The 15,322-nt window shown below is 48.9% G+C and overlaps 1 protein-coding gene across 1 annotated transcript in view; it reads right to left on the reverse strand.

Moving 5' to 3' along the window:
- LOC149326610 (lipase member M-like) overlaps window positions 1-15,322 on the reverse strand; it is a 261,176-nt gene that overhangs the window by 54,157 nt on the left and 191,697 nt on the right. Inside the window, exon 3 of the mRNA XM_089564634.1 lies at window positions 6,900-7,014. Within this exon, the coding sequence (XP_089420760.1) occupies window positions 6,900-7,014 (115 nt within the window). The remainder of the gene's footprint in view (window positions 1-6,899; window positions 7,015-15,322) is intronic.

Consider the following 15,322-nt stretch of genomic DNA (forward strand, 5'->3'; position numbering starts at 1 on the left):
TCGACAGTTTTCCTCGCTACGCCCTGTGTCATTCTTCTCTTTCGCGTTTGCCTTGGGTATGTGCTAAATGCTGCTTTGAACTATGAGCCATCTAGACCATCTGAAAGTCGTGTTAATTTAAACATTCTCCTGCTTCCAGGTTAATTACTCTCCCGGTTGTTCCCGTGGCAGTCACCTTGCGGCTTTTTACGCTTTCGCCCTACCGTCTCCTTTCTACGCTAATCATCCTGCCCTTGGGGAGTCCTTCGTTCTTGTGGCACCATCCTTTTTCCACAGTAACACCCCCCAGATGGTTCAGCTTATAACTGCCCGCCGTTTACGCATTTCTCGGCCCACTTCATACCCTCCTTGTTTCCAGAATAGCAATGGAGCGCTACGTATTTAAGACGAAAACACAGACAGACATGGCATGAGCGCCTTGCCTGTCATATCTGTGAGTGTGTGTCATCTGAAACAAGTAGCCCTCAATTACTATTCTGGAGTCAATGCATTACCAATTAGCCCCTCAACGTGTTTTGCTAGTCCTACACTGCTCGTTCCAAGGTGACCACTCTCCGAGTGGTTCACATTGCAACGCACCCGCCGGTTATTCCTGTTATAGCGGGTATCTATGAGGACCTGGCCCATAGCCTCTTCTATTGCCCTGCTGCTTAGCAGTCGGGTTCCAACCCTACACCTTCTTTATCCATCACCACCTGGCTCGACTGGCTTGGCGCTGAAGGGGAGGAAGAACAGCGACTTCTGGTCGCCCAGGCGGTCGACATGCTCGGCCTGTAAATTATGGCCTGTAAAGAGGAAGATGAGCAGCGGCGGCCGCCGCTCCGCTAGCGCGCGGCGCGAGATCGCTGGCTGGATGACCGAAGCTCGGACCGGCATTTTGGCTAGCTGTTGCTAAGTTACTTTCCCCGGAAATCCTGCTACAATTTGGTGGAGCTGTGCTGGGTACAGCCTTTGGCCAACGTCCTGGAGCTTCGCAGCAGAACGATCGCTCCAGCCATGTCCACCGACGCAAGCCAGTCATCTTCCCTTTCGCCTACGCCCGTCGTTTGCCCTGGCGCTCTCCCTTAGCTGCTTGCATTCTAAGACGGACTGCCACTGATCCAACACCCAAAAGAATCATTTGGGCTCCTGGCCACCAGGGCTTACGAGGTAATGAGGCCGCTGACGCGGCTGCCCGAGCGCTTACTCACCGGGCTCCTCATCACAGCTCTTCTGGCTCGGAGACTAACCAGCCGCTGCTGCGATTCAAGGAAATTATAACGCATTATAGCGACATCCACCGCCTTTTCCCGGCCCCTGCAAAGGGGCTGAGTAAGACGGAGGAGCGAACTTTAAGGCGCCTGCAGACAGGTACTCTACTCTGTCCTGCAATCTTAAAGCATTACGATCCTAACACGGATGGGCGATGCCCACACTGTGGGGAGACCTGTGATATCTTCCACATGGTGTGGGCATGTACTCAAAATCCCCACCTCCCCCATTCTCCTACCCCTTCCAGAGAGGCATGGGAGACTGCCCTTCTCAACTGCTCCTCGCTTGAGTCCCAAAGGGCTCTGGTGAAACGGGCTAGAGACGGGGCATTGTCATGCGGTGCCCCGGACTAGGGACGCCAACCATGTAGCGTGGCCACTCTGTGGCTCCCAAACTCTATTTCAGTAATTAAAAGTTTTCACCACCACCACCACCCTCAGCGGGACCCAGCCATTTTTACCGTGTCCGATGATCACGACGTGGAGGATTGACTTGCCTCCTACGAGCGGATAAGCGGCCACAACCGGTGGGACGACGCCATGAAATTGAACAACGTGGTGTTTTACCTCTCGGACGTGGCCAGCCTATGGCACAGGAACCATGAAGCAGACTTTACCACCTGGTCTGCCTTCAAAAGAGCCTTTTCTGACATCTTTGGGCGCCCTGCAGTACACAAGCTGCGCGCTGAACAGTGCCTGCGAGTGAGAGCCCAGCTGCAGGGAGAATCGTTCACGAGTTATATCGAGGATGTCATCAACCTCTGTTCAAGGGTAGACTCGTCTATGACCGAGGCGGACCGGATTAAGCATGTCCTGAAAGGCATCGAAACGGAAGCATTTCAGATGCTTATCGCCCGGAACCCTACCACCGTTGCCGAAGTATTCAACCTGTGTCAGAGCTACGATGAGCTCCGCAAGCAGCGCATTCCGGTGCTACCACCCTCCGTGCAGCCTGACTCGCTTTCCAGCCTCGCTGTGACAACCTCTCACAGCCCGCTACTTGACCAGATAAAAGACTTTGTACGTGAGGAGGTGGCTCGACAGCTGTCACTTCTTCACGGCGTGCAGGGGCCTCCCTCCAACCTGGATCCGACCCTACAAACGGTGATTCGCGAGCAAGTGACCGAAGCGCTACCACCTGTTCGTCCGCCGGTTCCCGCTGCAGCGCCGCTCACATACGCTGACGCCGTTCGAAAACCAAGAGCCGAGCCGTTTGTCTCGTATTATCCTCCAACGCCGCCGCCTGCCTTTCCAACCCGACCACCTCCTGCTCGTGTCAACCCTTGGCGCACCCGTGACAACCGTCCTATTTGCTATGCATGTGGTGTCCCTGGCCACTTTGCGCGCCTGTGCCGACGCCGTGTGCCACCACCCGTGGATCACCCCAGGACCTACGTCTACGCGGCACCACAGCCCCCGCCACGTCCGTCGGCTGCCGAACAGCTTGATGCCTCCGAACGCCGCCCGTATTCTCGCCGCCGTTCGCCATCCCCGCGGCGCCGTTCTGTTTCGCCACTGCGTCCTCATTCCCCTATGCGCCAGGAAAACTAGTTGCCGCAGTTCCCGAGGCAAGAACTGCGTATTCGGCGACAAGTTCAATGCCTCGTTTGTCCCCAGCGAATGTGCTCGACGTTTCTGTGGAGGGCCACACCGCCTTGGCGCTTGTTGATACTGGCGCTGCTGTTTCTGTGATGAATGAGAAACTGTGCCGCAAACTTCGCAAAGTGACGACGCCGTTATCCGGATTTTCGCTTCATACAGCTAATGCGCAGCGAATCTCGCCTTTAGCCGCCTGCACAGCCAGGGTCATCATTCACGGTTCCTTATATACTGTTGAATTCGTCGTTCTCTCATCGTGCTCGCATGACATTATTTTAGGTTGGGACTTTCTTTCCCAACATGAGGCCCTCATCGACTGCGCTCGTGCCGAGCTCGAACTTCTTCCGTGCAGTGCTCCCTCGCCTGATACGTCATATTCGTGGGGCAAACTGTCTGTGGCTGACGACATCGAGATTCCTCCGTGCTCATCTGTTCCTGTCCCTGTCTCCTGCCTCACCGCATCTGACGGCGCCGTCGTCTTTACACCATCCGACGTCTTCATCTCTCGACACGGTCTGCCTCTGCCATTCGCTGTGCTCACTGTTCAAGACGGCTGCAGCCTCATCCCGGCCTCGAACCCTTTTTTGAGCCCCTGCATATTTCTCCGTGGCGAATGCCTTGGCCACATTCAGCCCGTCGACTCTTTGCTCGATCCCGAACGATGCGCCGAATCATGTTCTCTTGCTACTAATTCTCTTACTTTGCCCGCATCTCCCGTTGTGGCCACAGACGATGCCTTTGCCGATTCCGTCGACGCCAGTCTTGCCACACCGCAACGCGCCCGACTACTTCACCTACTGAACCAGTTTCGCTCTTCTTTCGACGGGGCTCAAAACCGACTCGGCCGCACGTCTACCGTGACCCATGAGATCGACACCGGAGCCCACTTGCCGCTTCGTCAACGCCCGTACCGAGTTTCGGCTGCCGAACGCCAGATTATCAACACTCAGGTGGACGACATGCTTCAGCGAGGCGTCATTCAACCATCCAGTAGTCCATGGGCCTCTCCTGTGGTTCTGGTGAAGAAAAAAGATGGCACAATACGATTTTGCGTCGATTATCGGCGGCTTAACAAGATCAACCGCAAAGACGTTTACTCGCTGCCGCGAATCGATGACGCCCTTGACTGCCTCCAAGGCGCGGAGTTCTTTTCTTCTTTAGACCTGCGTTCGGGGTATTGGCAGGTCCCTGTGGCGGAGGCTGACCGTGCCAAGACGGCTTTTGTTACACCAGATGGCCTGTATGAATTTACCGTCATGCCTTTCGGCCTTTGTAATGCCCCAGCGACTTTCGAGCGAATGATGGACTCCATTTTACGCGGCCTGAAGTGGACCACGTGCCTGTGCTACTTAGACGACATTGTCGTCTTCGCGCCTGATTTTGGGACGCACCTTCACCGCTTGGAGCACGTGTTGACATGTTTAACAGCCGCGGGGCTCCAAGTTAATCTCAAAAAGTGTCGCTTTGGCGCCCGCCAACTGACAATATTAGGGCACGTTGTCTCTAAGGATGGCGTGCTTCCTGACCCAGCCAAACTTCGTGCCGTCGCTGAGTTCCCCAAGCCGTCGACTCAGAAGGAACTTCGCAGCTTTCTCGGCCTGTGTTCTTATTTCCGACGGTTCGTCCGAAATTTCGCCTCTATCATCACACCACTTACGAACCTTCTTCGGGGCGCCAACAACCTGTCGGATTGGTCACCTGACTGCGACGACGCCTTCATCACCTTACGTCGGCTGCTCACAGCGCCTCCTATTTTACGCCACTTCGACCCCACTGCTCCCACTGAAATTCACACCGATGCCAGTGGCGTTGGCCTCGGCGCTGTCCTTACGCAACGTAAACCCGGATTTCCCCGAGTATGTCGTTGCCTACGCGAGCCGTGCACTGACAAAACCGGAATCCAACTACTCAGTAACCGAGAAGGAATGCTTGGCGATTGTTTGGGCGATCGGAAAGTTTCGCCCTTACGTTTATGGCCGCCCTTTCGATATCGTCACGGACCATCATTCCCTGTGCTGGCTGGCCTCCTTGAAAGACCCTACAGGCCGCCTCGCTCGCTGGGCCCTACGCCTACAGGAGTATGATATCCGTGTCATCTATCGCTCCGGCCGAAAACATAACGACGTCGACGCATTGTCCCGCTCTCCACTGCCGCCAGACGTTGTCTGCCACTCGCCAACCGGTTGCGCTTCGCTGTCGTTTTCAACAGATACCATGGGCAGCGAGCAAAATAAGGACCCCTGGATATCTTCGCTTGTAAGTTTTCTCTCAAATTCCTCGGCGGCACCCGTGCCTTGTGCCCTACTCCGCCAGGCTGCTCACTTCGCCATTCGTGATGGCCTATTGTACCGCCGCAACTACGTCCCTACCGGCAGGAAGTGGTTGCTTGTCGTCCCTGCCCATCTGCGGTCGACATTCTGCGCCCTGTTTCACAAAGACCCGCAGTCTGCTCAGGCCGGCGCCTTTAAAACATACACGCGACTCCATCTCCGCTATTATTGGCGCGGTATGTCCACCTACGTCCGCAAATACGTCCGCTCGTGCCTTGACTGTCAACGTCGCAAGCCGGCTCCTCACCACTCAGTCGGCCAGATGCAGCCCTTGCCCTTCCCGTCCTTTTGACAGAGTTGGGATTGACCTCTACGGCCCCCTTCCTTACACTGCTGCTGGCAACCGCTGGGTTATTGTAGCCGTCGACCACCTCACGCGTTACGCCGAAACCGCGGTTCTTCCTGCTGCTACGGCACCACACGTTGCCTCTTTCATCTTGCATCACTTCATTCTTCGCCATAGAGCGCCCCGGGAACTGCTGAGCGACCGTGGGCGCGTCTTTCTGTCCGAGGTCGTGGAATCTCTTCTCAAACAGTGTAAGATCACTCACCATACCGCCACGGACTACCATCCTCAGACTAACGGTTTGACGGAACGGTTTAACCGCACCTTGGGCGATATGCTGTCGATATGCTTCCGACCACTCCGACTGGGACCGGATCCTGCCGTTATCACCTACGCCCACAACACCGCCACGCAGACCACCACCGGCTTCTCGCCGTTTTTTCTCCTCTACGGGCGAGAACCTTCCTCACCACTCGACACAGTACTTCCATACCGGCCCGACGTGTCTGAGTGCACCACTATTTCGGAGGCGTCCAAGCATGCCGAGGAGTGCCGTCAGCTCGCTCGGTCGTTAACATCCGGCGAGCAGGGGCGTCAAAAATTCCGTTTCGACACAAGCCACAGTGATGACAGTTTTCTACCCGGCTCTCTCGTCTGGCTTCACGTGCCGTCTACCTCCCCTGGCCTTTCCTCCAAACTTCTTCCCAAGTACCACGGACCTTACCGCATCGTAGAGCGCACTTCTCCGGTCAACTACATTGTCGACCCGGTGACACCCTCCACAGATCAACGCCGACTGTTCATGTGTCACGCCTGAAGCCGTACTATGACCCGTGTGTGTTGTCGTCTCCCTGACTCGCCAGGATGGCTTCGCCTTCAGCCCGGGGGTAATTGAAAAGAGGAAGATGAGCAGCGGCGGCCGCCGCTCCGCTAGCGCGCGGCGCGAGATCGCTGGCTGGATGACCGAAGCTCGGACCGGCATTTTGGCTAGCTGTCGCTAAGTTACTTTCCCTGGAAATCGTGCTACAGGCCGAATAAAGGTCTTGTACTACTACTACTACGAATACGACGCCGACGATGCGAAAACGATGCAGCAGAAAGTAAAGACTGTGACACACTGTGAAACTGGCGAACTCGGAATGTGCGCTGAAACAACTTTCCAGAATTCTGAATCACTGAGTGAAACGGCGTGAGAGAGCACGAAAATTAGTAGAATACATGATTCGATGAAATAGCTGCTACAGCATTGGTTCCGCCAATGGTTGGTTTCGGAAAAAAAAAATTGCTGAAAACTGCTGCCCTGCGTGAACTTGAATGTGGCTTGAAAATTCATTCCTCACGCGGGATGCCGATGTGCGCTGCTGTGATTTGCTCAAAATGTGCACAAGTGCTGAGGTCCTGTGGTTTGTTATGCATACACGCGAAAGTAATTACCGGAAGTTCCAGAAGCGACTGTCGCTGTCGCTGTACTGCCTGTGGCCCCTCGAGTAGGGTGTGCCGCGGCAGTTTCCCAGCCACACGTCGAATCCGGCGTCGGCGAGGAGGAAGCCTGCGAGAGGAAAGCCACCCCCCCAAATCACTTTGAGCGAATGTTACCTGGAGGTCATGGTGTTGTACCACAGTAAATTATTAACGACAGCCTAACTGAAACTGTGCACTTTTGGGTCGAATTCCATTATATACATAAATAATTGGCAGGCTTTTCGTGTAAGTTTGCGATTACTGCCCCAAACAGGTGAACCACCAACCTCGCTCTCCGAAATTATGACCAGAGAACACACAGAGGGCCTTCGGGCTGCGCTTTCGGCCCTCGAGAAGAGGGCTTCAATTTTGAACTCATTTTCATGTGCAGAGGGCAGAATGCTTGTCTAGAATACGTTCTGGGCGTGTTTCGGGCTGAACACGTGATATCAAGAGCAGTTAACATTTGGCTAAAGGTGGTGTAGGGGCAATCAGGTGCAGTTAAACTCGCATGATTTCATCGTCATCTTTCGCCTTTGTGGTCGCAGTTGCTTTGGGAGCATTTGAGCACATAGTTCGGTCGTTCTAGACAAGCCTTTGGCCCTTTGTAAGAAAGAAGGGGATCAAACTATCACGCTGGCGTTCTATTGAGAAAGTTGAACTCGCTTCTAAGCCTCCGTCATGCCAATACGTCATTGAAAACGTAACTTTCGATGGCACTGTGCTCAAAAGAATAGATCTGTTGAATGCATTCAGTTGCTTTTCGCAGATATGACATATGCCTTGTGATAACATTATTATCCAAATATGAACGACTGCATAGCTTACAGTATCTTTCTCAAGTTTTTTTCTTATCCAAGGCCATATTTCTGTGAAGCTTCCGAAATCGATAATAATGAAAGTTTTTTTTAGACGGTTCAAACTTATGAGGCGCACTTAAGTCTCCTTACGTGCAGAAATGCGAGACCTGTGCGCTGTCCGCCCCCTGCGCCATCTGCTGGCCAAGCAGAATTTCAAGTAGAATTCTAAGAGTGCAATGAAATCCCCCGCCATTTCCTACGAGGGAAAGTTGTACGTCCAGAAGAAAGGAATCTGCATCGGCTCTTCTGTTGCACCCGTCCTTTGCGACATCTTCCTTTCAGTGGTAGGAGCGGACATCAGCAGAAATATTAGTGATCCACATGTACTTCCCATATACAAGTATGTCGACGATTTTTTGGCCCTTCTGAAGGACATTCCGGAACAGGATTTGGACGCTGCCGTCACGAGGACTGTGTCCGTTTTCTCACCCACGGCCAGGGTCTTACGTTTACCAAGGAGGTCCCTACGGACGGCCAACTACAGCTTTTGGACATCAAGTTAATGTTTCCGGAAAAAGGTCTTTGCTGGCTGTACAACCCACGTTCTAAGAAAGACTTGCTACCATTTGACAGCGCTTATTCAAAGCTTGTGAAACGCGCGATTGTTTCTAACTCCCTGCAATCTGCCTTAAACAAATCTTGTCCCCACATGTTGTCAACGAGCTTTTGCACTCAAGTTGAAAGGCTAAAACAGGCAGGTTATCCGCCTAGTCTAATTTCGGCGGTTCGCGAAATGCTTTTGCAGAAACTTAAGCAACTCACTCGCATCAGAGAGCCGGTATCGCAATCATCAGTATCAGTAATACCGCATATCCACAAGGTGTCGCATAACATTAAGAAAACAGCGAGCAGACATAATGTTCACGTCGTATTCTCGGCGCCTTGTAAGCTTTCAAGACTGTGCCATGACCAACCGAGATAAGCGGCCGGCATGCACCATAAAGCACCAAAAGAAGTTCCGCAATGCAGGACACAAGTGGTCTATGAGATACCGCTTAGCTGAGGCCTCGTTTACATCGGGCAAACAGGTCGTTGTTTTAATGAGCGTGCAAGTGAACATTGCCGAAACTTGCGCAACAACGAAAGGAGCTTCCTAGTTGACCACTGCGAAAGCTGTTCAAACTGCCGTCCCGAATTTGAGAAAGCTAGATTTTTGAGGAGTGGAAAACATAGAACTGAGAGAGAGATTGTTGAAGCATATTTCATCGAGAAAGCTGAAAACAAATGCGTTAGCAGGCCTTCCATTATTTTTAGCAGCGCCGAAACGACTTTTCTAGAAGGTTTTTGTGCATTGTTTGTGCATTTTTCGTGCATTTGTGCAAAGCGTGACACTGTGCTGAGAAAGGCAAAAAAAGTTGCGACTCACAAACCACGACATTGGAATTAACAGTTCATTACCGTTCTACGTAAACGAGCACCTCTGCCCTGCCTTGAAGAAATTGCTCGGCATGGCTGCAAAACGAAAATACCTGCATAAGTGGAAGTCGGTCTGGACCTACAACGGCAGAGTCTTCGCTAAGCAAAGTGACGATTCAAGCCCGGTAGAGATAACTCGTGACCAAGACCTTCAGAAAATACAGTGAACGGCACTGTATCCGTGCTTGTTTTCCGTCAATAGCCATGAACTATCATAACTTCGCTGTAGCTCAGAATATTTTCCTTCCGTCACCCGCAGTGCATTCTGTTTTCCATCTTAATGTTCGTTCTGCGGTAGGCAAAACAGAAGATCTGGAGTGTTTCCTTGGCCAACTTTCTTTTAAACCAGGCATAATCATGTTAACCGAGACTTGGTATTGCGGTAACTCCGATGTTTTTAGCCCACAAGGGTATAGGAAATTTTTAGTGAATCGTGCGGGCCGTCGAGGAGGTGGCGTCGCTCTTTATGTCAAAACTGGTCATGATTGCGAGTTACTTTCCAATTTTTCCATGTCAAATGATGATTGTGAAATTTTAACACTGAAATATAGAAACAAACTAGCTTCGGTTGTATACCGACCTCCAAGTGGAAATTTGCCGTCTTTCCTTGACTTCTTTGAAATGTTTTTAGATTATGTTCGCACCAATAACTTTCGTTTATTATGCGGAGGTAATTTCAACATTAACGTTCTACAAGATACATCGATCACACCCGATTTCACCTCAAGGCTTTTTTCATCAGGTTTTATTAATATAATCACAACACCCACTCGTGTCACACTGTCAACATCATCTGCTTTAGATCTCCTGATAACTAACGCTGAAACTGTAATCTCCGATGCCGGTTCAATCGCATGTTATATCAGTGACCACTGCCCTGTGTTCATGTCTTATTATCCTTTTGATCACTCTAATACTTGTGTAGATAAAATGGTTACAGTGTACTGTGTTTCAGATGTGGCAATATCTGCCTTTATGCATGACATCGAGGCATGTGACTGGTCGTTTGTTCGGGATGCATGTAATATTAATGACGCATATATGAAATTTATGCACGTATTTTTGCAACCTTATAAAAAACATTTTCCCAGTAAAAGAATGAAACCATCCAAAAAAGTTCGAAAATCCTGGGTAACCCTTGCTCACGCTAAGATGATTAAAACGAAGAACAGACTTTTTCATATTTTTCTTAGCACTAGAATCGAAGCAGCATTAAGGGAATTTAAAGCTTTCCGAAATAAGCTAAATTCCGAACTACGGAGTTCTAAGAAAAGTTATCTTGAGAAATTATTTTCCAATGTAAATAAAAAACACCCTGAAGCTGCCTGGAAAGTGGTAAATAATCTACTCGGCCGAGATAAAAAGAAAGACGCTCTACCTGATTACATTAAACACAATGAACGAGTACTTTCCGGTGTAGAACTGGCGGATTTTTTTAACGAACATTTTGTTAATATAGCTAAGCCAAACAATCTCTCGCTTTCACTGCATAGTAAGTCGGCTTCGAATTCTGTTGATAGTCTATTTCTTACTCCCACAGATGAGCTAGAAGTATATACAACATTCATGTCACTAAAAAACAGTAGATCATTGGATATAGATAATTTGCAAATCAGGCCAATAAAAGAAGTAATTCACATCATTGCTCCAGTACTTAGTTATATCTTTAACCTTGCCATTGACGTTGGCGAATTTCCAAGTGCCATGAAAATAGCTAGAGTGTCGGTGCTGTATAAAGGCGGTGATATGAAAGAACCCACAAACTATCGACCTCTATCTGTTCTGCCCGTGTTCTCGACGGGGTTTGAGAAAATTTTATACACGAGATTAAATAACTTTTTCAATAAGATAGGCCTTATTTCGGATGCGCAGTATGGTTTCAGAAAGGGAAGGTCTACGGAGTCAGCACTCCTGGCGCTCAAAGAATGCATTATACAAAATATTGAAAACCGACAGATTACCCTTGGGTTGTTTATATACTTTAGCAAGGCTTTTGACTATATTAATCATGATATTTTAACTGCAAAACTCTTAATAAATGGCGTTCGTGGTAAACCTCTTCAGCTATTCACGGCACGGCAGCATTCTTCAGAGCAGCATGGCTAAATTCGCCTGGCTGGTTGTGCAGGTTCTTTGCCTCGCCGGGCCGCCGCCTGGACCGACCAAGCCTGGTCTGGCTGGGCATGCGCCGTGCGACAACGGATGCTTGGGCCTCAAGTCAGCGATTTTTCAAGATGACCGACACGCAATTCAAGCTGCTATCATCAGATGGCATCACCGGGCTTCTGAGACAGCGACGTCACCAGACAACGCTTTAAAACCACCCGACCGTCCTGTGAACTTCAGAGGGCACGGCAGCATTCTTCAGAGCAGCATGGCTAAATTCGCCTGGCTGGTTGTGCAGGTTCTTTGCCTCGCCGGGCCGCCGCCTGGACCGACCAAGCCTGGTCTGGCTGGGCATGCGCCGTGCGACAACGGATGCTTGGGCCTCAAGTCAGCGATTTTTCAAAATGACCGAAACGCAATTCAAGCTGCTATCATCAGATGGCATCGCCGGGCTTCTGAGACAGCGACGTCACCAGACAACGCTTTAAAACCACCCGACCGTCCTGTGAACTTCAGAGGGCACGGCAGCATTCTTCAAAGCAGCATGGCTAAATTCGCCTGGCTGGTTGTGCAGGTTAGTTTCTACAATCCATATTGTAGCTTTCATACCAGGCATTACGCACTTGTGGTCCTGCTGTGCCCTCAGAAGTGTCTTTGCATGATTGTTGATTGCTGGTCAGCTCTCTTGATTCTTGTGTGCGGGGACGTTGAGCCTAATCCAGGTCCCGGACAGAAGGAAACATTAAGCTTAATTCTGGAAGAATTGCAGGAAATGAAGGCAAGCAACGAGAGTCGCGATGCAACCCTTTCTGAGATAAACTCAAAGCTAACGAAGCTAGACGAGGTTCTGGAATTATGCAAAGCTAACGAAGGAAGGATACGGCAACTTGAGGAATCGGTAAAGCATTTGCAAAAAGCCTTGGCAGCACAAAGCAAGAAGATGGTGGATTACAAATACCGCGCTCGCCGGAACAACGTTGTAGTGTTTGGTGTAAAAGAAAGCCCAAAAGAAACGAGAGCTGATTTAGAAGAAAAAGTCCTCCAGAAAGTATGTCAAGATAAACTAGGCGTCTCGGTGAGCACAGTTGAACGGATCCACCGAATTGGCAAACCCCATATGGATAGGCCTCGTCCAGTAATTTTTCGCGTGTTTAACTACAACGAAAAGCATGCAATATTTCAAAACTGCTCCAAGCTCAAGGATTCTGGGGTGTCGGTGTCGCACGATTACTCATACGTCACACAACAGAAAAGAAAGAAATTGTGGCAGTCCTTTGAAGACGATCGTCGCCCTAACGATAAAGCAAAGCTGGTTCATGACAAACTGCTGATAAACGATGATCTTTACGCGTGGGACGATGAAAAGAACTGCAGGGTGCTGTTGCGTAGCACGAAGCAGCCGGAAGAGCCATGACGCCTTGATAACGAGTTGACTGAGCAGAAAGATTTTCGCCTTATTTGTTTGAATGCGCGGAGTGTGTGCAATAAGCAGGAACTTCTTGAGCATGCTTTACTTTCTTACGATCCCCATGTAGTGGTTATCTCTGAAACTTGGCTGCAGCCTCATGTGCTTGACAGTTGCATTTTCCCACCTTCTTACACTGCTTACCGTAGGGATCGCTTATCGAGGGGAGGCGGAGTTGCGATTCTGGTTAAATATGGATTATCATCTCATGCTCTGCCTCCCATCGACAGTGACCATGAAAGTGTGCTGTGCCAAATTGACTTTTGTGGTAATCCTATTGTTATCGTTGGTGTCTACCATCGCCCGGAGTTCACCATGACTTTATGTTAAAACTTTACGATCAGCTAGGTAGATACCGAAGAGATGACATGATAATAGCAGGTGATTTTAATCTTCCACATGTTGACTGGGAATCGCTGACTGCTGGCACACATGAAGTACCAAGTGCAGACACTCTCCTGGACAGGCTGTTAGCTTATAATCTTAAGCAGGTGGTTCTAGCCCCCACTCGTGTAACTGAATCATCAGCTTCAGTGTTAGATCTAATCCTCTGTCCAAATAGCATAACAAGCTGTACTACCGAAGTGCATGATGGAATCTCGGACCATAAATTGGTATTTTTTTATTGCTCACTACCACGCCAATCCCTGAAGATTGCTTCTAGGATCGTAACGGTAAAAAATTTTGCTTTAGCGGATCATTCTAGCATTGTTTCCTATTTAGAAGATTCATTGCAATGATTCGATAGTGGTGACGCTAATGCACTTTGGGTAAGGTTTAGGACTCTCTGTCACTTCTGTCTGCATAACTTTGTTCCAGATAGAAAAAAGAAGGTAGACAGGAGAAGCCCCTGGATAACCAGAGATATAATTCACGTTAAACGTAAGCTGAAACGATATCGGAGAAAGAAAAGCACTGCCATTTCTGTCATTAGCAGTCTAAAAGCTACCCTTGCTTCACAGTTACAAGAATGAAGACAGCGCTACTTTGGTGAGACGCTTGGTCGTTTCGTGACTGAAAATCCCAGTAAATTTTGGCAGTTTCTCTCAAACAAAGGAAGTAGAAAACTTGACAAAATTACCGTCAATGATTCTACCGTTACAGATAAAAAAGAGATAGCTGATGCTTTTAATACTTATTTCCAAAGCGTTTTCACTAAATCTAACACTCCGTTAAACGATCGTTGTCTGAACAGTCTCGAAAGAAGTGTCACTATTAGCAGAGAAGGAATAGTAGAACTACTCCTGCGGCTAGACCCCAAGAAATCCCCCGGCCCCGATAATATTCCCACTACCTTTCTTAAAATGTACGCTGAAATACTAGCCAAGTTTTTGATAATAATATTTAATAAGTCTCTTGAGTCGGGTACAGTACCAGATGAATGGAAAATTTCTCGTGTGGTTCCGGTTTTTAAAAGCGGCAGCCGACTACAAGTTGGTAATTACCGCCCTATTTCATTGATTTCCACCTCCTGCAAAGTGCTAGAACACGTACTCACCAAATACCTCAATAATTATTTAGACCACACGGGAATAATGACCAAAGCGCAACATGGCTTCCGTCGAGGATTCTCAACTACAACACAGCTAGTGGTCACTGTAGATGAACTTGCTAAAGTGCTTGATTGCGGTGGCCAGGTCGACATGATTTTTTTAGATTATTCTAAAGCTTTCGATAGAGTACCTCATCATAAACTAGTAATAAAAATGAAATTATTAGGCATTCCGGATCAAATAATAAATTGGGTCACATCATACTTATCAAAGCGAAAGCAGTTTGTCGACATCGATGGATCCACCTCTCGATTCTTAGAGGTTTACTCAGGTGTGCCTCAGGGATCGGTTCTGGGTCCAGTACTATTCAATATCTATATAAACGATCTCCCAGAAGCTCTCGATCCCTCTGTGTCCGTAAAGCTGTTTGCGGATGATTGTATTATATTTAAGTCTATCAAATCTGTGTCTGACCAGCTTACTTTGAATGCAAATCTACAATATTTAGCTAAATGGTGTAATGAATGGGAAATGGTTATTAACTTCGACAAAACAGTTTCTCTTTGCATCTGTAAAAAGACCACGCAACATAATTTTTTATACAACATTATTAACATTGCAATCAGAACTGTAAAAGAATATAAGTATCTAGGTGTCACAATAACGTCACGGCTCAAATGGACGAAACACATCGAAAATATATGCTCCTCCACCCGAAAAAAGCTAAGATTTCAGAAGCTTCGGATGAGCGGTTGCCCTAGTGCCCTAAGACTGAAAGCATATAAATCTATTCTAAGGCCCAGTCTCGAATATGCTTGAATTGTATGGGACCCCTACACGGTAGATGACATCCAAAAACTAGAAAGAATGCAACGTCTTGCGGCACGATTCATTTACAACCGTTACAGCCGCCTAGACTCTCCTTCCGCCATGTTGAAACTCGCAGACTTAGAACCACTGGCAGATAGAAGGAAGAAAGCCCGTCTCAACTTCCTTCATTCATTATACTTTTCTCGACTTGGTATCCGACCTGAAAATTACATCGTTAATGATTCC

This window comes from Amblyomma mixtum, chromosome 10 (genome assembly GCF_055824585.1).
Source record: "Amblyomma mixtum isolate Tamu chromosome 10, ASM5582458v1, whole genome shotgun sequence".
NCBI classification, from domain to species: domain Eukaryota; kingdom Metazoa; phylum Arthropoda; class Arachnida; order Ixodida; family Ixodidae; genus Amblyomma; species Amblyomma mixtum.